The sequence below is a fragment of the Lynx rufus genome, unplaced genomic scaffold (genome assembly GCF_022079265.1).
Source record: "Lynx rufus isolate CCGP_SWC_20201006 ecotype Redwood Valley unplaced genomic scaffold, mLynRuf1.p SCAF_14, whole genome shotgun sequence".
NCBI classification, from domain to species: Eukaryota; Metazoa; Chordata; class Mammalia; order Carnivora; family Felidae; genus Lynx; species Lynx rufus.
Window position 1 is genome coordinate 54,372,631 of NW_025814828.1, and position 24,581 is coordinate 54,397,211.

At 36.5% G+C, this 24,581-nt stretch overlaps 1 protein-coding gene across 1 annotated transcript in view; it reads right to left on the reverse strand.

Annotated features, from left to right (window-relative positions):
• CHM (CHM Rab escort protein) overlaps nucleotides 1-24,581 on the reverse strand; it is a 261,692-nt gene that overhangs the window by 214,738 nt on the left and 22,373 nt on the right. The window contains exon 2 of the mRNA XM_047076287.1: nucleotides 12,974-13,040. Coding sequence (XP_046932243.1) covers nucleotides 12,974-13,040 — 67 coding nt within the window. The remainder of the gene's footprint in view (nucleotides 1-12,973; nucleotides 13,041-24,581) is intronic.

Genomic DNA, 24,581 nt, shown 5'->3' on the forward strand with positions numbered 1-24,581 from the left:
AACAAAAGCCCAAGACCAAATGACTTCACAGATGAATCGTACCAACATTCAAAAAAGATTTAATACCTATCCTTCTCAAATTCTCTGAAAAAATTGAATAGGAGGAAAGCTTCCAAATTCATTTTAGAGTTACACTTATGCTTACACCAAAACCAGTCAAGTATATTACAAAAGTAAAAAATATATATATATATGTCCCAATATTCCTGATGAACATAGATACAAAAATCCTCAACTAAATATCAGCAAACCAAATTCAACAATATGTTAAAAGGGTAATATACCATGATCAAGTGGGACTTATTCTAGAAATGGAAGGACGGTTCAACTCCACAAATCAAAGTGATACACAGTATTAACAGTATGAACCATAAAAGTATGATCATCTCAATAGATGTAGAAAAATTATTTGATGAAATTCAATATCCATTTATGATTACAAAACTTCCAACACACTGGATATATACCGAATGTACCTCAAAACAACAAAGGCCTTATTTGACAAGTTCACAGTGAAAATCATACTCAAGAATGAAAACCTAAAAGCTTTTCCTTTAACATCAAGAACAAGACAGGGATGTTCACTATTGCATCTTTTATTCTACACAGTATTGAAGTCCTAGACAGAGGAATTAGGCAAGAAAAATATGGCATATAAATTGGAAAGGAAGAAGGAAAACTGTCACTATTTACACATGACATGACATTATATAAAGAAAATCCTAAAGACTCCACAAAAGAACTTTTAATGCTAATAAAAGAAGTCAGTAAGGTGCAGAATACAAAATAAACAAAAATATGTTGCACTTTTATATACTAACAAACTATCAAAACAACATCAAGAAAACAATCCCATTGACAATCACATCAAAAAAGAATACCTAGGAATAAATTAAACCAAGGAGGTGAAAAATCTATACACAGAAAACCAGAAGACATTGATTAAAGAAACTGAAGAAGACACAAAGATATTCCATGCTCATGAATTGGAAGAATTAACTCAAAGCCATCTACAAATTCAGTGAAATCTCTATCAAAATTCAAATGGCATTTTCACAGAACCAGAACAAACAATCCTAAAACTTGTATGGAACCACAAAAGACCCTGAATAGCTAAAGCAAGCTTGAGGGGAAAAAAACAAAGCTGGAGGGATCACACTTCCCAATTTTGAACAATATGAAAAAGCTACTGTAATCAAAAGAGTATCATATTGGCATAAAAACAGGCACACAATCAATGGAACAGAAGAGAAAGCCCAGAAATAAACCCATTCATACATGGTCAGTTCACTTACAATAAAGGAGGCAAGAATACACAATGGGGAAAGGACAGCCTGTTCAAAAAATGGTGCTGGGAAAACTGGACAGCCACATGAAAAATAATGACACCAGAACACTATCTTACACCATACACAAAAATTAACTCAAAGTCGATTAAAGACTTGAATGTAAGACCATAAACAATAAACCTAGAAAAAAATGTAGATGGTAATTTCTTTGATTTCAGTCTTGGCAATATTTTCTTAGATCAGACTCCAAAGGTGTTGGCAACAAAAGCAAAAATAAACAGTTGTTCCTATGTGGCTCAGTCAGTCCAGTGTTTGACTCTGGCTCAGGTCTTGATCTCACCATCCTTGAGTTCGAGCCCTGCGTCAGGCTCTGTGCTGACAGCTCAGAGCCTGGAGTCTGCTTCCGTGTCTTCCTCTCTGTGCCCCTCCCCCACTCGCGCATGCGTGTGCACGCGCATGCGCTCTCTTTCTCTCTCGCTTCCAAAAATAAACATTAAAAAAATTTTTTAACTAAAATAAATAAACAAATGGGTCTACATTAAATGAAAAAGCTTACGCACAGTGAAGTAAATCATCAACAAAATAAAAGGTAATCTAGGGGCGCCTGGGTGGCGCAGTCGGTTAAGCGTCCGACTTCAGCCAGGTCACGATCTCGCGGTCTGTGAGTTCGAGCCCCGCGTCAGGCTCTGGGCTGATGGCTCAGAGCCTGGAGCCTGTTTCCGATTCTGTGTCTCCCTCTCTCTCTGCCCCTCCCCCGTTCATGCTCTGTCTCTCTCTGTCCCAAAAATAAATAAACGTTGAAAAAAAAATAAAAGGTAATCTATTGAAAGAGAAGATATTTACAAATGATAATAAGGGGAAAAGACCCAAAATATAAAAAGAACAACTTGGGGCGCCAGGGTGGCTCAGTCAGTTGGGCCTCAGACTTCAGCTCAGATCATGATCTCACAGTCCGTGAGTTCGAGCCCCGCGTCGGGCTCTGTGCTGACAGCTTGGAGCCTGGAGCCTGCTTTGGATTCTGTGTCTCCCTCTCTCTCTGCCCCTCCCCTGCTCATGCTCTGTCTCTCTCTGTCTCAAAAATAAATAAAAACATTTAATTTTTTTTTAAATAAAAAGAACTCAACACAAAAATAACAAATAACCCAATTAAAACTGAGCAGAATACCTAGACATTTTCCCAAAGACACACAGATGACCAACAGGCACATGAAAAGAAGCTCAATATCATTAATCATTAGGGAAATGCAAATCACAACCACTATGAGATGCCACCTCATACCTGTCAGAATGGCTATTATCAAAAATCCAAGAGGAACTTTTGGAGAAAATGGCAAAGCAGGAAGATCCTAAGCTACCTCATCCCACAGATAACACCCACATTGTTGTAAAACCCAGAAAATGACTTGAAGACCTGACAGAACAGACTTTCTTCAGAAAAATGTAGAGAAGAGAGTCCACATTGGAATGGGTAAGAAGGGCAGAGAAGTGGTCCAGAGCTAAAGGAACCCCTGGACTGTCCTAGGGAGGAAGGAGAGGGTAAAAGGGGGAGAAAAACAGACCCTCACACCAGGGCTCCCCAGGCATGGGGAACTGTGGGAGGCCGGACCCCAGTGCCAGGCTGAGACTGGGTCAAGCAACGGCTCCCTGTTGACTCAGCCAACCCGGTGGTTCCCCCTCCCATTCCCCCACTTGCAAAGGCATACCAAAAGCCTTGTCAAGGCTGAGAAATCTAATTCCTGAAGCCTGTGGTCTGTGGGTGTTGGCAGTAATGTTACCCCCCTTTTTCTACCCCGGGTCAAAGAGAAACAAACATGGGAACTGTGTTTTGCTAGCAATCTATCAACAAGGTCTTGTTGTGACCCGTTTAGAAAGTTCACAAGGTACACAGAACTAAATGTTTTGGCTGGCAGTGATCATGTGAAACCTGTTTATTCTTAGAATGACCTGATCCATAAGAGTCTTGATATAAAAGATTGTGTACAGCAACAATAAAGCCGTCACTTGGGCCATCAGCCCAGGGGACGCTCCTGTTCCCAAACTGGCTTCTCTTCTTTTCTTTCTTACATTCCCCTACCCTCAGGACCCTGATCTCACTGTTTGTTGTGCCGGTCGCAACAGGGAGCTCCCATGGGGAAGATGTATCCCCATAACACTTGGCTTTGAAAACCAGAAGGGCATAATTTTGCAATCAGCATGGCTTCACATCAGGAACTTTAAAAATCAGCAGGCTTGGTTCTAGGAGAGCCATGAGGGCTATAGGAAACTAGGTCCCTGCCCTTAAAGAGACAGCACAACAAGTAGCCCTGTGAAGATACAGTGCAGAAACAGCAGTTTTTGAAAAACACCTAGGGTATATGGGAAGGAGATTTATTTACTAATTTCAGAGCCTGTGCTGAATGGGCAAGGATTGCTGGGAGACTTCTCCAGGAACAAAGGAGCTGGCAGGCACCCTTTCCCTCCGCTACCTCCCAGCCTAGACACATGAACAATTATAGGAACAAGCACAGTCCCTACACCTGCTAACCAGCAAACAGCAAGCCCCGCCCCTGTGTTCTCCTGCAGATATTCCCCCTTCAATATGTCCTTGAACAGAGCCCATCCAAAGCAGGGCCACAAGCATGGAGAAGGTGTGAGCATCCCCTACAGGGACCAGCACAACTCTAAAGTGACTTGTATCCTGGGAAGAGGGGAAAATAATCACACACAACACTCTGAGGACAGCCCCCATGGTGGGCAGGGGGAAGAAAACTGGTCTGACTGCAGGCCCTGACCACCAATGAAAGCTTCTCAGGGGACAACACAAGGAATCTACCCAGCATTTTGGTACTACTGGATCTCTGGCAAATGCCTGGTCTGACTCAACTCAAGCCCAAGGGGGCCCAAGACTGGCCAACTAACAACACAAGGAGCAAACCAACACAATAGGCAAAGAGAGCCATCAGAGATGACTGGACTGAATGGAAAAGCAACTCAGCCACAACAGTATGGCACATGCAACACACATAGCAGATACTCCTGAAGTGTCAGGCTCTGTTAAACAGGGAACATTATACTGCAGAGCACTACAGGACCTCTTCTAGATAAGGCCACTACTTTCAAGAGAAGGAGTCATAGCTGACTTTCCTAACACACAGAAATAGACACAGAGAATTATACAAAATGAGGAGAGAGAGAACAGGACAAAATCCCAGCAAAGAAAGCTAAACAAAACAGAGATAATACGTTTGGTAAAGAATTTAACATAATGGTCATAAAGATATGGACTAGACTTGAGAAAACACTGGAGGATCTCAGTGAAACCTTTAACAAAGGGATAGAAAACATAGAACCCATCAGAGATAAAGAACTCAATAACTAAAATTAAAAATGCACTAGAGGGACTAAATAGCAGACAAGAGAAACCAGAACAAGGGATCAGCTACCTGGAGAACAGAGTAATGGAAAGTATTTGAAGTGAACAGGAGAGACAAAAAAATAATAGTAATAAATGAAAATACATTTTGGAACTCAGCAATATCATCAAATATAATAACATTTACATTATAGGGATCTGAGAAGGAGAAGAGAGAAACAGGCGGCAGAAAATTTATTTGAAAAAAACAACAGCTGAAAACTTCCTGAATCTGGAGAAATGGAAATCCAGATCAAGAAGGCATAAAGGTTCCCCAAGAAAATCAACTCAAGGAGGTCCACACCAAGACATACAGTAATTAAACTGGCAAAAAGTAGTGATAATTTTCAAAGCAACAAAAGAAACCAGTTACACATAAGGGAAATTCCATAACACTATCTGATGATTTTCTTCAGCAGAAACGTGGCAAGCCTTAAAAGAGTGGCATGATACATTCAAGGTATTGAAAGAAAAAACCCACAGCCAAGAATACTCTATCCAGCAAGGCTATCACTCATAATAGAAACAGAGATAGTTTCCCAGACAAGCAAAAGTCAAAGGAATTTATGACTGCTAAACCAGTCCAAAAGGAAATATTACAGGAGACTCTGAGTGGAAAAGACCAACCATAAGCAGGAGTAAGAAAATAGGAAGAAGAAAAGCAATAAAATTAAGTATCCCTAGAAAAATCAGTCAAGAAATGCACATACACACACACACACACACACACAAAAAGGATGTAAAGTATGACATCATATACCTAAAACATTAGGGGGTAAAGGAGTAAAGACTGAACTCAACCTTAAGCAATCATTAACTTAATACAGACTGCTATATGCGTAAGATGTTACATACAAACAGAATGGTAACCTCAAAACACCAGCAATAGATATGTAAAAATAAAAAGGAATCCAAGTATATTACTAAAGAAAGCCAACTAACCATGACAGAAGACAGCAAAGGAAGAATGGAACAGAGAAGAACTACAAAAACGACCATAAAATGAGTAAGAAAATAGCAATAAACACTTATCTATCAATAATTATATTGAATGTAAAAGGACCAAACACCCCAATCAAAAGCCACAGGTTCCAAAATGGATAAAAAAAAAATAAAACCCATCTTTATGCTCCCTACAAGAGACTCATTTCAGATCAAGTGACACATTCAGATAGACAGTGAAGGGATAGAGATGCATTTATCATGCAAATAGATGTGGAAAAACAGCTGGGCTAGCAGTAGTTCTCTCAGACAAAACAGAACAAGAGACAAAAAAGGACACTATATATACGACACCATATATATAATCACAAAGGAAACAATCCACCAAGAAAATATAAAAATTACATGCAAATATTCATGCACCCAACATGATAGCACCCAAATATGTAAATCAGCTAACAACAAACATAAAGGAATTAATTAATTAATAGTAGGAGACTTTAACACTCCATTTACATCAATGGACAGATAATCCAAACAAAAAATCAAAAGGGAAAGAGTAGCTTTGAATAACACACTGTACCAGATGGATCTAACAGATATATTCAGAACAATCCTAAAACACCAGAACACATTCTCTGCAAGTTCACATGAAAGATTCTCTAGAACAGACCATGTATTTTCAACAAATTCGAAAACAAAAATCAATCATACCATGCATCTTTTCTGACTACAATATAATAACAGAAATCAGCCACAAGAAAAAATCTTGGAATGGATAAAGATGTATACACTCACACACACACACACACACACACACACACACACACACACACACACAATATGGAATATTACTCAGCAATCAAAAAGAATGAAATCTCGCCATTTGCAACAACGTGAATGGAATGAGAGTGTATTATGTTGAGTGAAATAAGTCAGAGAAAGACAAATATCATATAATTTCACTCATAAGTGGAAATGAAGAAACAAAACAGATGAACATAGATGAAAGGAAGCAAAAATAAGATAAAAACAGGGAGGGAGACAAACAATGAGACTCTTAAATACAGAAAACAAACTGAGGGTAGCTGGAGGGGTGCTGGGTCTGGGGATGGGCTAAATGGGCGATGGGCACTAAGGAGAGCACTTGTTGGGATGAGCACCAGCTATTATATGCAAGTGATGAATCACTAAATTCTACTCCTGAAATAATTATTGCACTGTATGTCAACTAACTTGGACTTAAATTTAAAAAAGTAAATAAATAAATGAAAGCACAGGTGACCACAAAAAAATAAATACTAATGTCAAATTCTGTAGTTGCCATAATAAATTACAATAAACTCAGTGGCTAAAACAACATTAAAAAAAAATCTGGAAAGAGCACAAATACATGGAGGTTAAATAACATACTACTACACAATGAATGCATCAACCAAGAAACCAAAGAAGAAATAAAAAAAATAGAGACAAATGAAAACATAACAATCTAAACTCATTGGGAGCCAGCAAAAGTTGTTCTACAGGGAAGTTTATAGCAGTACAAGCCTACCTCAGGAAGCAAGCAAAATCTCAAAAAACAACCTAACTTTACACTTAAAGGAGCTGGAAAAAGAACAAACAAAACCCAAAACCAGAAGAAGGAAGGAAATAATAAACATCAGAGCAGAAATAAATAAAACATAAACTAAAAATACAATAGAACACATCAATGAAAGCAGGAGCTAGTTCTTTGCAAAGCTCACAAAATTGATAAACATTTATCTAGATTCATCAAAAAAAGAGAAGACTAAAATAAACAAAATCAGAAATGAAAGAACAGAAATACACAACACCAGAGAAATACTAAGAGAATTATAAGAGAATATTATGAAAAATTATATGCCAACACATTGGTCAACCTAGAAGAAGGATAAATATGTAGAAACATGTAATCTTCCAAAACTGAATCAGGAAGAAATAGAAAATTTGAACAGATTACCAGCAAAGAAATTGAATCAGTTATCAAAAAACTCCTATACCCAACAAAAGTCCAAGATTAGACGGCTTCACAGGCAAATTCTACCAAACATTTAAAGATTTAATACCTACTCTTCTCAAACTATCCCAAACATACAAGAAGGAAAGTTTCCAAATTCATTTTATGAGGCCAGCATTATCCTGAAGCCAAAACCAGATAAAAACACCACAAAAAAAGGTAACTATAGGCTAATAACTCTGAGGAATATAGATGCCAATATCATCAAGAAAATATTGCTAAAACAAATACAACAATATATTTAAAAAATCATTCAGTCACCAGAGGGAGGGTGAATGGGGGATGGATGAAACAGGTGAAGGGGATTAAGAGTACACTTATCATGTGATGAGCCCTGAGTAAGGTATAGAATTACTGAATCATTATATTGTATACCGGAAACCAATATAACACTATATGTTGAATATACTGGAATTAAAAAAATGGTACTTTTTTCACTTGATCTAGAAAAGGAGACTTAGTATGAATGTCAATGTTTATTTATCACTGGACAAAGGAAGGAGAGAATTGGGTCTGCCAGAAATGAGCAATTTGACCAATAAAAATCTATGAGGTAGAGCAGGTTTCATTGCAATCTAGATGAACTCAGAGTCAACATTCCTGACTCTTTTCCAAGTAATCTCTAGTCTGGCAGGATTTCTGATCCAAAGTAGAGAATAATTTACATACAGAACAAGAGTAGTCAGTCACTGATATTTTTCTCATTTTAAATAAATTCACTGACAAATATATAAGTAAGTTTTGAAGAATAAGAACAAGTTTATAGGATCTGAACATTATTGGGATAAATTTGTTCAATTCATGCATTATCATCTAAGCAAAATTAATAGATACAATTCTACAAATAATCCATTTTATATATAAAATAAAATTACTTTCACTAGAAATTACCATTGTTAACATTTTAGCTCCAAGTAGAAGATCACTTAATTGACTTCTTAACTGAAGATCCATTGAAGAAGATTACTGGCACTTCCTACTCCTTCTATACAGTATAACGTTGCCTGCCACGATGTGCTAGACAATGGGGGCTAGCAGACTTCTGACAACTCCTTTGTCTCCAAATGACTTCTGTCCTATGAATCATCAGTTTTGTTTGTACCTAATTCTTAATTATGTAATTATGTTATGTGAATTATGAGCAGAAAGAATGTTAATTCTATGAAAACTAGGTTGAACACTTTGAGACAACTTAATAGTGCTACACATAAATTGACTAATTTGGTATTGAGCAAGATAGCTACAAAAGATTAATAAAAGAGGGGCGCCTGGATGTCTCAGTTGGTTAAGCATCTGACTTCGGCTTGGGTCATGATCTTGTGGTTCATGAGTTCGAGCCCCACATGAGGCTCTGTGCTATCAGCTCAGAGCCTGGAGCCTGCTTCAGATTCTGTGTCTCCCTCTCTGTCTGCCACTCCCCTGCTCACACTCTCTCTTGGTCTCTCAAAAATAAATAAACAAACATTAAAAAAATAAAAAATAAAAGTTTTAAAAGATGAATAAAATAAAAATCTCAAAAGAAAAAAATAATTACAAAACAATCAACATGATACAACACATCAACAAGAGCAGCAATAAAAACCATACATACAATCATTTCAACAGATGCAGAAAAAGCATCTGACAAAGTACAACTTACATTCACAATGAAAACCCTCATCAAAGTAGGTTTAGAAGGAACATACCTCAACATAATAAAGGCCTTATGTGAAAAGGCCCACAGCTGACATTATCCTCAGTGGGGAAAAAACAGAGCTTTCCCCCTAAGATCAGGAACAAGACAAGGATGTACACTCTCACCACATTTATTTAACGTAGTACTGGAAATCCTAGCCACAGCAATTAGACAACAAAAATAAATACAAGGCATCCAAATTGATAAGGAAGAAGTAAAACTTTCACTCTTTGTCAATGACGTAATACTATACTCCACCAAAAAACTACTAGAATAAATGAATCCAGTAAGATCACAAGATACAAAGATCCAATTGATATTGTACACTAATAATGAAAAAGCAGAAAGAGAAATTAAAAAACAATCCCATTTACACTTTCACCAAAAATAATAAAATACTGGGGCGCCTGGGTAGCTCAGTTGGTTGAGCATCCGACTTCGGCTCACGTCATGATCTTGCGGTCTGTGAGTTCCAGCCCCACGACGGGCTCTGTGCTGACAGCTCAGAGCCTGGAGCCTGCTTCGGATTCTGTGTCTCCCTCTCTCTCTGCCCCTCCCCCGCTCATGTTCTGTGTCTCTCTCTGTCAAAAATAAATAAACATTTAAAAAATATTTTTTTAAATAATAAAATATCTAGGAATAAACTTAACCAAGGAGGTAAAAGACCTGTACTCTAAAAACCATAAAACATTGAGGAAAGAAATTGATGATGATACAAACAAATGGGAAGATATTCCATGATCATGGACTAGAAGAACAAATAATCATTAAAATGTCCATACTAACCAAAGCAATCTACACATTTAATGCAATCCCTATCAAAATACCAACAGCTTCTTTCACAGAACTAGACCAAGCAATCCTAAAATTTATATGGAATCACAAAAGACTCTGAATAGCGAAAGCAATCTTCAAAAAGAACAAAACTGGTGGTATCACAATCCCAGTTTCAAGACACACTGAAAGCTGTAGTGATCAATATGGTATGGTACTGGCACAATAATAGACACATAGATCAATAGAAGAAAATAGAGCCCAGAAATAAACTCATGATTATATGGTTAATTATCTTCAACAAAGCAGGAAAGAATATTGAATGGGAAAAAGACAGTCTCTTCAACAAATGGTGTTGGGAAAACAGGATAGCTACATGCAAAAAATAAAACTGGACCATTTTCTTCCATTATACGCAAAAATAAATTCAAAATGGATTAAAGACATAAATGGGAGGCCAGAAACCATAAAAATCCTATGAAAGAGCTCAGGCAGTAATTTCTCTGACATCAGTTGTAGCAACATCTTTCTAGATATGTCTCCTCAGGCAAAGGAAACAAAAGCAAAAATAAACTATTAGGACTACATCAAAACAAAAAGCTTATGCACAGCAAAGGAAAAAAATCAATAAAACTAAAAGGAATCTATGGACTGGCAGAAGATATTTGCAAATAACATATCTGATAAAGGGTTAGTATCCAAAATATAGAAAGAACTTATGCAATTCAACTCCAAAAAAACACAATTAACCCAATTAAAAAATGGTCAGAAAACATGAGCAGACATCTCTCCAAAGAGGACATTCAGATGACCAACAGACATATGAAAAGATGCTCAACATCATTCATCATCAGTGAATTGCAAATCAAAACTACAATGATTTATTACCTCACATCGGTCAGAATCACTAAAATCAAAAACACAAGAAACAAGTATGACAAGGATGTAGAGACAAAGGAACCCTTGTGCAATGCTGGTTTGAATGGAAACAGTGCAACCACTGTGGAAAATAGTATGGAAGTTCCACAAAAAATTAAAAGAGAATTACCATATAATCAGGAATTCCACTAGTGGATATTTGCCCAAATAATATGAAAACACCAATTCAAAAAGATATATGCACCCTTATGTTTACTGCAGCATTATTTACAATAGCTAACCTATGGAAGCAGCCCAAGTGACCATAGATATACAAATGGATAAAGAATACACACCCACACACCCACACACATACACGCAGAAATATTAGCCACCAAAAAAAGAATGAAATCTTGCCATTTGCAACAACATGGATGGATCTAGAGAATATAATGCTATATGAAATCAGACAGAGAAAGAAAAATACCATATGTTTTCACTTATATGTGTAATTTAAGAAACAAAACAAATGAACAAAGGAAAGAGAGACAAATAAAAAAAACAGACTATTAAATATAAAGAATAAACACCAGAGGGGAGGTGAGTCGGGTGTTGGGTGAAATAGGTGAAGGGGATGAAGAATACAATTATCTTAATGAGAACTAAGTGATATAGAGAATTGTTGAATCACTATACTGTACACTTGAAACTAATAACATTGTTAGCTATATCAGAATTAAAATTTTTTAATTAAAAAAAATTTTTAAATCAAGAAATAAGTGTTGGTAAAGATGAGAATAGGGAATCCTCATGCACTGTTGGGGGGAATGTGAATTGGTACAGCCTCTAGGAGGAACAGTATGGAGTTTCCTCAAAATATTAAAAACAGAACCACTATATGATCCAGTAATTCTACTTATGGGTATTTATCCAAAGAAAACACTAATTCAAAAATTTATATGCACCCCTATGTTCACTGTAGCATTATTTACAATAGCCAAGATATGGAGAAAAAAAACCTAAGTATAAACTGATAGATGAATGGATAAAGGATTATACATACACACACACACACACACACACACACACACACACACACAGGAATACTACTCAGCCATAAAAAAAAAATGAAATCTTGCCATTTGAGACAACATCGATAGAACCTTAGAGTATTATGCTAAGTGAAGTAAGTCAGAGAAAGGCAAACACCATATGATTTCACTTAAATGTGGATGGAATCTATAAAAGAAAAACAAAACAAAACCAATGTTATAGATACAGAGAACAGATTATTGGTTGCTGAGGGGTGCAGGTTGGGGGGGGGTATATACAAAATAAGTTAAGGGGACCAAGAGGCACAAACTTCCAATTACAAAGTAAGTCATGAGGATGTAACATACAGCATGGTGACTATACTGAATAATGCCATATTGCAAATTTGAAAGACTAAGAAAATAAATCTTAAAAATTCCTATCACAAAAAAATACAATGTTTTAACTTTGGTCACAGATGGTAACTAGGCTTATTGTGGTGATATTTTCCAATGTATGAAAGTGGTCCAATCATTATGTCATACACTGGAAACTAAGATGATGTTGTATGTGAAATATACTTCAAAAACAAAGAAAATATGAAACCCAAAATAAATAGAACATACAGGTTGTATACAGCCTCACGCTTATATATGAAAAAAAGCAAGTGTGAGATTTCCCAGTCTCTTGGATTAATTATTTATCATTTAAAAAACAAAATCACTCGTGAAAAAAATTATGCTACATTTGGTTAATTCTCAAAGAAAACATCACTACTTCGAAGAGTAAACTGTAAACCTTGTATTTTATATATTTCACATATTTTGGGTGAAACTAAAACAATTCCAATCATTTTTCTAACTTAAATAGTTTATACATAATATAGACACATATGAACACACACATGTGTGTATTTATTGTGATTCTGTATAGAGATATTTAGGAAGTATTAATGCTACCATTGATAAACTTACGAATCAACATGCAGAACCCTCTGGCCACTTCTTGAACATGCAGCTGCAGTGATGGATTCAGGCAAACCTATGAAAATACACACCTGTATCACTTATAATGTAAAAATACATACATATATATATTCACTTATAATATAGCTTATAATACATGCTATATATTATACAAATAGTTCAATGCATGCCATCACTGCATAAAAGGAGTTTAACAAAAGAGGCTCATCCTTATATTCAAAATGATAAAGTTTATACTATTATACCATTGGATATTTGCTAAATGTATACTGCTTATACTAAGAATTTTATTATGTGGAAGAGATTTTTTTTAAATCAAGTACTATACTGAAATTCTTTTTGTATGAAAATTTCCATAAATGAGCAATTGTCAAAATATTATTAATATAGCACTTTGTTATTAAAGGAGCTACGTTCCCACACTAGCTCCTCTCATTTTCTCAACCATACTGAGAAAGAAGCACCACTGGCATACACATTTTAGAAAGTAAATACTGAGGTGCAAATATGTTAACTTGTTTCCTAATGCTTTAACATTTTTTTCTATTGTTGAAGTTTGAAACCAAATCTAACTCCAAAGCCACAGTGCCTATGAGGGGGAATGGGATACATTTTTCAGTTTAAGTAATAGGTTAACTAGTTTAAAAGGAGGCCATTTATTGAGACCTGAAACCATAAAACTCCTAGAAGAAAATACACGCAGTAATTTCTTTGACATTGGCATACCAGCATTTTTCTACATCTCCTAAATCAAGGGAAACTACCAAAACTACCAAAACTACATAAAACTAAAAAGCTCGTGCTCTGCAAAGGAAACTATCAACAAAACTAAAGTAACCTACTGAATGGGAAATGTTTGCAAATGACATATCCAATAAAGGGTTAATATCCAAAATATATAAATAATTTATACAATTAAACACCTATATAAATAAGTAATCCAGTTTAAAATGGACAAAGGACCTGAATAGATATTTTTCCAAAGAATACATACAGATGGCCCAAAAACACATGAAAAGATGCTCAACATCACTGATCATCAGGGAAATGCAAATCAAAACCACAATGAGATATCATCATATACTTGCCAGAATGGCCAAATACAAAAAGACAAGTAGTGAGGTGTTGAGGATATGGAGATAAAAGAACCATTGTGAACTGTTGGTGGGGATGCAAACTGGTGTGGCCAGTGCAAAACAGTATGGAGGTTCCTCAAAAAATTAAAATTAGAAATACCATATGATCCAGTAATTCCGGTATCAAGTATTTACCCAAAGAAAATGAAAACACTATTTCCAAAAGATATATGCACCACTATGTTTATTGCTGCATTGATTACAATAACCAAGATATGGAAGCAATCCAAGTGCTCACAGACAGATGAGGAAAAAGAATTTGTGTCGTTGTGTGTGTGCATATGTGTGTGTGTGTGTGTAATGGAATGTTAACCATAAAAAAGGATGAGATCATGCCATTTGCGACAACACAGATGAACCTAGAGGGTATTATACTAAATTAAATCCATGAGACAGAGAAAGAAATACAATATGATCTAATTTATATGCAGAATCTAAAAAACAAATGAATAAACAAACAAAAGCAGAATCAGACTTATAAATACAAAGAACAAAGTGATGGTTGCCAGAGGGGAGATGAGTGGGGGCACGGGCAAAATGTGTGAAAGGGAACAGAAGATACAGACTTCCAGTTATGAAATAAGTCACAGGAATAAAAGTACAGTGTAAAGAATATAATCAATGGTATTTTAATAGCAATGCATGATGACAGATGGTAGTTGCATTTGTGGTAAGCATGGCATAATGTATAAAGAAGTTGAATCGCTACATTGTACAAATGAAAATAATAAAACACTGCATGTCAACTGTTGTCTAAATGAATGAATGATGAATAAGAAAATACTATTTTTTAATTTTTTAACGTTTATATTTATTTTTGAGAGAGAGACAGAATGTGAGCAGGGGAGGGGCAGACAGAGAGGGAGAAACAGAATCGGAAGTAGGCTCCAGGCCCCCAGCTGTCAGTATAGAGCCTGATGCAGGGCTCAAACCCACGAACCATGAGATCATGACTTGAGCCAAAGTCGGACTCTCCACCAACTGAACCACCTAGGCACCCCCAGAAAATACTATTTTTAAAAAGAGACCATTTACAAGATACATTATCTCACTTTCTGGTTAATACAGCAGTTTGAAAACACCACTAATGTTTTAGAATCAGAGTAAGCCACAATATAAAATTGGTTATCATGTAAGGAAATATATATTACTACTACAAGTACTAACAAAAAAAAATCACAAATTACCAAAGAATGATTTCATCACAAAACAATTTCAGATGTTCAGCTGGATAGACTAGTTAATACCCTACATTGTACATTCAAGACTGTTCCCCAGAAAACACCCCAAATACCCAAAGTGATCTCGAAAAAGAAAACCAAAGTGGGAAGCACCACAATCCCAGACTTCAAACTATACTACAAAGCTATAACCATCAAGACAGTATGGTACTGGCACAAGAACAGACACTCAGATCAATGCAACAGAATAGAGAACCCAGAAATGGACCCACAAACGTATGACCAACTAATCTTTGACAAAGCAGGAAAGAGTATCCAATGGAATAGACAGTCTCTTCAGCAAGTGGTGCTGGGAAAACTGGACAGCAACATGCAGAAGAACCAACCTGGACCACTTTCTTACACCATACACGAAAATAAACTCAAAATGGATGAAAGACCTCAATGTAAGGCAGGAAGCCATCAAAATCCTCGAGCAGAAAGCAGGCAAAAACGTCTTTGATCTTGCCGGCAGCAACTTCTTTCTCAACACGTCTCCGGAGGCAAGGGAAACAAAAGCAAAAATGAGCTACTGGGACCTCATCAAAATAAAAAACTTCTACACAGCCAAGGAAACAATCAGCAAAATTAAAAGGCAAACGATGGAATGAGAGAAGATATTTGCAAATGACACATCAGATAAAGGGTTAGTATCCAAAATCTATAAAGAACTTATCAAGCTCAATACCCAAAAATCAAATAATCCAGTGAAGACATGGGCAAAAGACATGAATTGACATTTCCCCGAAGAAGACATCCAGATGGCCAACCGACACATGAAAAAATGCTCAACATCACTCATCATCAGGGAAATACAAATCAAAACCACCATGAGATACCACCTTACACCTGTCAGAATGGCTAACATTAACAACTGAGGCAACAGATGTTGGCGAGAATGTGGAGAAAGAGGATCTCTTTTGCATTGTTGGTGGGAATTCAAGCTGGTACAGCCACTCTGGAAAACAGTATGGATATTCCTCAAAAAAACTAAAAATAGAACTACCCTACAACCCAGCAATTGCACTACTAGGAATTTACCCACAGGATACAGGTGTGCTGTTTCGAAGGGACACATGCACCCCCGTTTATAGCAGCACTATCAACAATAGCCAAAGTATGGAAAGAGCCCAAATGTCCTTCGATGGATCAATGGATAAAGAAGATGTGGTACATATATACAATGGAGTATTACTCGGCAATCAAAAAGAATGAAATCTTGCCATTTGCAACTACGTGGATGGAACTAGAGGGTATTATGCTAAGTGAAATTAGTCAGAGAGAGACAAAAATCATATGACTTCACTCATATGAGGACTTTAAGAGACAAAACAGATGAACATAAGGGAAGGGAAATAAAAATAATATAAAAACAGGGAGGGGGACAAAACAGAAGAGACTCATAAATATGGAGAACAAACTGAGGATTACAGGAGGGGTTGTGGAAGGGGGGATGGACTACATGGGTAAGGGACACTAAGGAATCTACTCTTGAAATCATTGTTGCACTATATGCTAACTAATTTGGATGTAAATTTAAAAAAATAAAAAAATAAAAGCATTTAAATTAAAAAAAAGACTGTTCCATAACTTTTTATCGTAAGATCTACCATTTCAGAAGCTATTAAGAATCATTTATATCAGTCAGACAAAGCATGTTTTGAAAGTTTAATGGAATTCTGTAAATACTACCACTGACTCACTACAATGAAGCACATATTTTTTTTTTTTTTGGCAAGGGTTTAAACTACACACTAAGCATCAAGGATTTCAAGAAAAGAGAACAGTTATCCTTTTTATGTAAAAAGCAATATGCATATGGAAGAAATTGACACAATCTAGTTAAAAACCACATTAAACACAAGCTCCAGCTGCATTCACAGAAGAACTAAAGTTTTCCACTGGCGACTGTGGGCATATAGTGTTTGGTTCAAAAACAAAGTTCTGACCAAAAGTACTGAAGGTAGCCATTAAATATAAATTACTGGAAATAAGCCCAACATAAACTTTCAACCTTAACTTTGGATAATAATTCAAAGAAAAAGATGGGGCACCTGGGTGGCTCAATCAGTTAAGCGTCCAACTTTGGCCCAGGTCACGATCTCACAGTTAGTGGGTTTGAGCTCCATGTTGGGCTCTGTGCTGACAGCTCAGAGCCTGGAGTCTGCTTCGGATTCTGTGACTCCCTCTCTTTCTGCCCCTCCCCTGCTCATGCTCTGTCTCTCTCTGTCTCTCAAAAAATAAATAAACATTAAAAAAAAAATCCAAAGAGAAAACATAGTAAAAATGTGTGGTATAGAAGGAACTAAGAAAAAGAAGTTTAAATAATTAAGCACCCTTAGTTCTTCAGTTAAAACTGCAATTTTTCTGTCTTTTATCTTAAAACTATCTGAACTTTTTACACCTAACGAAATAACTTTTCTTACTAATGAAATGCAGTCACTATTGTGCTTTAAAAGTTGCTGCTAAGCATCTTAGTTAAAAAGGACAACAGGAAATATTCGGGAAGGAAAATCAGTATGTTAAAAGCATGTAAAAAGACAGCATTAATAATATACCACCAAGCATTAGTATAGGGCTTTATGGTTCACAATATCTTTTCACATACATCACCTCACATATTCCTCATTACAGTCCTGGGAGGCAGGCATTATTATCCATGTGACAAAATGGGATGAGAAACATTAAATAACTTGCCAAAAATCAAGTAATTCGGTAATTTGATATCTCAAATTCCAATTACCATGGTAAATTCACTCTCTTCAACTTGGACATGAGTCTGAGAATGAGGGTTCAAGAGAAGGACAGCAGCATAAAGAAATGGGCATGGTCTCAATCAGACAGACCTATGCTTGAATCTTAACTTTGCTGCTTTGTTAGCTGTGTGACCTCAGACAAGTCACTTGCCATCTCTGAGCTTTTGTTTCTTCATCCATCAATGGGAATGCCACCATTTACCTCATAGGATCATTAAATTGTTAGCAGAGGGTACTTGTTCTATAAAAACGATCTACTTTTGTTATTCTTCAGTAAGGTATTTTAGGAGCAATAAATTTTCATCGAAGTACTACTCTGAGATCAAGCAAAATTACTCTCCTCTATTTGGCCCAAAGTAGCATAGGCAAAAAAGCATGTGGTTAATCCATGGCTACAATCAACAGTCAGAAGTCATGCCTCTGGCGGACAAAGGAAAGCCAAGGACAGATTTCAATATTGAACATGATCTGAGTTCAAATTATACATAACCAAAAGAACTATCATTTATGTTTCCCGTTAATACTTCTATCCAGACATCTCCCAAGTGTTTGTGAAATTGATAGGCTGGCTCTACATTAAAGGCAAGGACCTATTATCTTCATGCTTCAAATGATTAAAATAACAGACTAATACAGTTAGTAATATCTTCCTAGATTTCATATTTTTTCCCACCCATTCAATAAACAGAGTTCCTTGAACAGAGGAAGTATGTAGTAGGTTCTCTATATTTGTTAAAGGAAAGAAAAGGAGAAAGACAAAATGGGGAAAGGGAAAATAGAGGGATGAAGCAGACTTTGACAAGTGATGAGGAAAAAAGGTAAGATAAATACAATTCTGAGCCTAGAAGAGCTCAGTCTAAAGACTAAGAATTTAGGGGGGCCAGGTGGCTCAATCAGTTAAGCGTCTGACTTCAGCTCAAGTCATGATGTCAGTTAAGTGTCTGACTTCGGCTCAAGTCATGATGTCATGGTTTGTGAGTTCAAGATCTGCATTGGGCTCTGCACTAAAAGTGCAGAGGCTGCTTGGGATTCTCTCTCCCCCTCTCTTTCTGCCCCTCCCCCAAAAAAATAAACTTAAAAAAGAGTTCTGGATCTTAAAAAAAGAATAAGGATTTAAAGGGATTAAAATAATAAATATAATTAAAACTATTACAGGAACACAGTGGAAAGATGTATTTCCTCTGTAGAAGAGGGTCACTGAAAGCTCCAAAGAGCAGGGGACACTAGCTGTCTTTCAGGATCTGGAATCCCACTAAAGAGTAAAGAAGGAAAAAGTGAAAGAAAAAAGGAAAGTAGGAGGGAGTATTCCTGGTAAAGGGTAAAGAAAGAACCAAAAGGTGATATTCAAAAAAGAGTGGTTGGAGCCAAACTGTGGAGTCTGAACTTGAAACCTGTAAGCAGCAGGGAATCTTGAAAGGATTTTAGTCAGAAGAACAGCATGGTCAAATCAGTAGTTCAGAAAAACAAAAAAAAAAACAAAAAAACAAACAACAACAAAAAAAAACACCTCTGGTAATAGCATGAAGGATAAACGTGTATAAAATTGGAGCTTGGGGCACCTGGGTGGTTGAGTATCCTACTTCTGATTTCAGCTCAGGTCATGATCTCAAGGTTCATGGGATTGAGCCCTGCATCGGGATCTGAGCTAACAGTGATAGCCTGCCTGGGATTCTCTCTCTCCCTCTCTCTCTCTCTTTCTCTGCCACACCCTCCTTCAAAATAAATAAATAAACATTTTTAAAATTTGGACTTTTAAGTTTCAGGTTTTCTTAATTATTGTTTAGGAAAACTTAATACATTTAAACTTTTTGGTCTTATTGATACTTTAACAAAATAAGTAAAATAACTGCTTGTTTTGTTTAAATTCATATTTATAAGTTCAATTTTAATAGCATTTAAAACCTTAGCCAATTTAAAATTAAAGCCTTTTTTAACACTTGCACCATAAAAAGTGAACTACTTTTTAATCATTACTCAAATTCACACAACATTTTGTGAGGCCTTTTTACAAAACCTATATAAGCTAATAATGAATTATATAGTCTCTCCCATAAGGAAATGCCAGACATGAGTTAGAAACAGATAACCTAAATCAGGGTCAAATCACAAAGCATTACATGGCAAACACTGTAAAATATATAAGTACAAAGATACAAGCACAATGTTTTCAATTACATATGGGGCTAATAATATATCTCATAGGAATTTAGGGAGGAATAGGTACAAAGTAATATAAAACATCTTAAACAGTGCCTTCTAGCATGTCACTGTCATTCAGTAAATACTGGTCCTGTTCCCATCTCTTCCTACCCCTTCAATAAGATTAGTTATTTGAAGGGGGAGAAAAATCAGTTATTTACTATTTACTTAAGTTATCTTTAAAGATCCAACAACTTGGGGCACCTGGGTGGCTCAGCTGGTTAAGCGTCCAACTTTGGCTCAGGTCACAATCTCATGGTTCCTGAGTTTGAGCAGCACATAGGGGCACAGCTGTCAGCTGTGCTGACAGCCCAGAGCCTGGAGCCTGCTTCAGATTCTGTGTCTCCCTCTATCTCTGACCCTCCCCTGCTTGCACTCTGTCTCTCTCTCTCTAAAAATAAACATTAACATTTTTAAATAATAAAATAAAGATCCAAAAACGTAAAAGTTTTTTAAAAAGAAGTCCCAATACCAGATGGCTTCCCAGGGGAGGTCTACCAGACGCTTAAAGCAGAGATAATACCCATCCTCCTCAAGCTATTCCAAGAAATAGAAAGGGAAGGAAAACTTCCAGACTCATTCTATAAAGCCAGTATTACTTTGATTCCTAAACCAGACAGAGACCCAGCCAAAAAAGAGAACTACAGGCCAATATCCCTGATGAATATGGATGCAAAAATTCTCAATAAGATACTAGCAAATCGAATTCAACAGCATATAAAAAGAATTATTCACCATGATCAAGTGGGATTCATTCCTGGGATGCAGGGCTGGTTCAACATTCGCAAATCAATCAATGTGATACATCACATTAATAAAAGAAAAGAACCATATGATCCTGTCAATTGATGCAGAAAAGGCCTTTGACAAAATTCAGCACCCTTTCTTAATAAAAACCCTTGAGAAAGTCGGGATAGAAGGAACATACTTAAGCATCATAAAAGCCATTTATGAAAAGCCCACAGCTAACATCATCCTCAATGGGGAAAAATTGAGAGCTTTCTCCCTGAGATCAGGAACACGACAGGAATGCCCACTCTCACCGCTGTTGTTTAACATAGTGTTGGAAGTGCTAGCATCAGCAATCAGACAACAAAAGGAAATTAAAGGCATCCAAATTGACAAAGATGAAGTCAACCTTTTGCTTTTTGCAGATGACATGATATTATACATGGAAAATCCGATAGACTCCACCAAAAGTCTGCTAGAACTGATACATGAATTCAGCAAAGTTGCAGGATACAAAATCAATGGACAGAAATCAGTTGCATTCTTATACACTAACAATGAAGCAAGAGAAAGACAAATAAAGAAACTGATCCCATTCACAATTGCACCAAGACGCATAAAATACCTAGGAATAAATCTAACCAAAGATGTAAAAGATCTGTATGCTGAAAACTATAGAAAGCTTGTGAAGGTAGTTGAAGAAGATATAAAGAAATGGAAAGACATTCCCTGCTCACGGATTGGAAGAATAAATACTGTCAAAATGTCAATACTACCCAGAGCTATCTAAACATTCAATGCAATCCCAATCAAAATTGCACCAGCATTCTTCTCAAAACTAGAACAAGCTATCCTAAAATTCATATGGAACCACAAAAGGCCCCGAATAGCCAAAGTAATTTTGAAGAAGAAGACCAAAGCAGGAGGCATCACAGTCCCAGACTTTAGCCTCTACTACAAAGCTGTCATCATCAAGACAGCATGGTATTGGCACAAAAACAGACACATAGACCAATGGAATAGAATAGAAACCCCAGAACTAGACCCACAAACATAGGGCCAACTCATCTTTGACAAAGCAGGAAAGAACATCCAATGGAAAAAAGACAGCCTCTTTAACAAATGGTGCTGGGAGAACTGGACAGCAACATGCAGAAGGTTGAAACTAGACCACTTTCTCACACCATTCACAAAAATAAACTCAAAATGGATAAAGGACCTGAATGTGAGACAGGAAACCATCAAAACCTTAGAGGAGAAAGCAGGAAAAGACCTCTCTGACCTCAGCCGTAGCAATCTCTTACTCAACACATCCCCAAAGGCAAGGGAATTAAAAGCAAAAATGAACTCCTGGGACCTTATGAAGATAAAAAGCTTCTGCACAGCAAAGGAAACAACCAACAAAACTAAAAGGCAACCAATGGAATGGGAAAAGATATTTGCAAATGACATATCAGACAAAGGGCTAGTATCCAAAATCTATAAAGAGCTCACCAAACTCCACACCCGAAAAACAAATAACCCAGTGAAGAAATGGGCAGAAAACATGAATAGACACTTCTCTAAAGAAGACATCCGGATGGCCAACAGGCACATAAAAAGATGCTCCACGTCGCTCCTCACCAGGGAAATACAAATCAAAACCACACTCAGATATCACCTCACGCCAGTCAGAGTGGCCAAAATGAACAAATCAGGAGAGTATAGATGCTGGAGAGGATGTGGAGAAAAGGGAACCCTCTTGCACTGTTGGTGGGAATGCAAATTGGTGCAGCGGCTCTGGAAAGCAGTGTGGAGGTTCCTCAGAAAATTAAAAATAGACCTACCCTATGACCCAGCAATAGCACTGCTAGGAATTTACCCAAGGGATACAGGAGTACTGATGCATAGGGGTACTTGTACCCCAATGTTTATAGCAGCACTCTCAACAATAGCCAAATTATGGAAAGAGCCTAAATGTCCATCAACTGATGAATGGATAAAGAAATTGTGGTTTATATACACAATGGAGTACTACGTGGCAATGAGAAAGAACGAAATATGGCCCTTTGTAGCAACGTGGATGGAACTGGAGAGTGTGATGCTAAGTGAAATAAGCCATACAGAGAAAGACAGATACCATATGGTTTCACTCTTATGTGGATCCTGAGAAACTTAACAGAAACCCATGGGGGAGGGGAAGGAAAAAAAAAAGAGGTTAGAGAGGGAGAGACCCAAAGCATAAGAAACTCTTAAAAACTGAGAACAAACTGAGGGTAGATGGGGGGTGGGAGGGAGGGGAGGGTGGGTGATGGGTATTGAGGAGGGCACCTTTTGGGATGAACACTGGGTGTTGTATGGAAACCAATTTGACAATAAATTTCATATATTGAAAAAAAAAAGTCCCAATAGGTTTTTCCACATGCACATTATAGGCCTTTTCTATACATTCACAATAGAAGGTCATCATGTAGTATCATTTAAACATTTCACAATAAATGTGATTATTAAATTCATTTGTGAGGCCCTATCAAAAACTCTGCCAAAGTATCGTAGGAAAAATATATAATTCTGATTCAAGACCAACAACTTTTGCTTGCAAGTCATTTTTATCAAACAACACAGGTAGTAAATATTAGGTATTAAATTAGCATTTCATAACAGTTCGTAATGGGAGAAACTAAGATTTGTTACATCATGTCCTTTTCAGTTTAGATTTTGTATAAAGTTGACAACTAGAAAAAATATATTAGAAGCTTAGGGAATGTTATATGATCATATAACAAACATATAGAGTCCCACATTTCTTCAATTTTGCAAAATCTGTCTAGATAAGATAGAGATGTATCATTCTCAACTGAAGTAGCTAGGCTAAAATAGAGACCAAAAAGATAAGAAATTAGTATTTTCAAGAATCTTATCTAAAATATTTTATGAGAATGAAACCATTATTCATTCATTTTTCAAAATCTCCTTTTAATCCAAATCCTTAATGCTGAACTTTGCTGTTTACAACTATAATATTAACGTTAGCTCTGTATGAGCTATTTTTAAAACTGTATTAGTATCTGGAATTGATTTTTCCTGACGCTAACCTTACATAAGATAAATATAAAATACTTACACCACTCCCAGCATACCGAACAATAAATAATAGATTCCCCTGACAGAATGTTGATGACCCGGCAAAGCCCAAGTGCTTTCAGCCCAAATCATACAAAGCCATAAATCACTCTTTATTTTATATAACATTTCAAAATGGATCCCTGTTTTCCACGTTGAAAGTTATTTCATGTGTTATTTATTACTAGTAAGGACGAGAATGGAAAGAAAATTACATAGAAAATTTACTGTGACTGCTTTTTATAAAGAATAACGTTTTTTAGGAAAAAAAATAGTTCTACTGGCAAAGAAATATTTGTGGGTACAGAAGCTTTTAGAGAGCCACATTCTTTACTACTTAGCACTATGTACAGACCTTCTGCACCATTGTAAAAAGCATAAATAACATTAGGTACAGAACTGACCAGACTGAGCAATGCAAGAAGTACAGATAAAAATAGTTTTCTTAAATTGT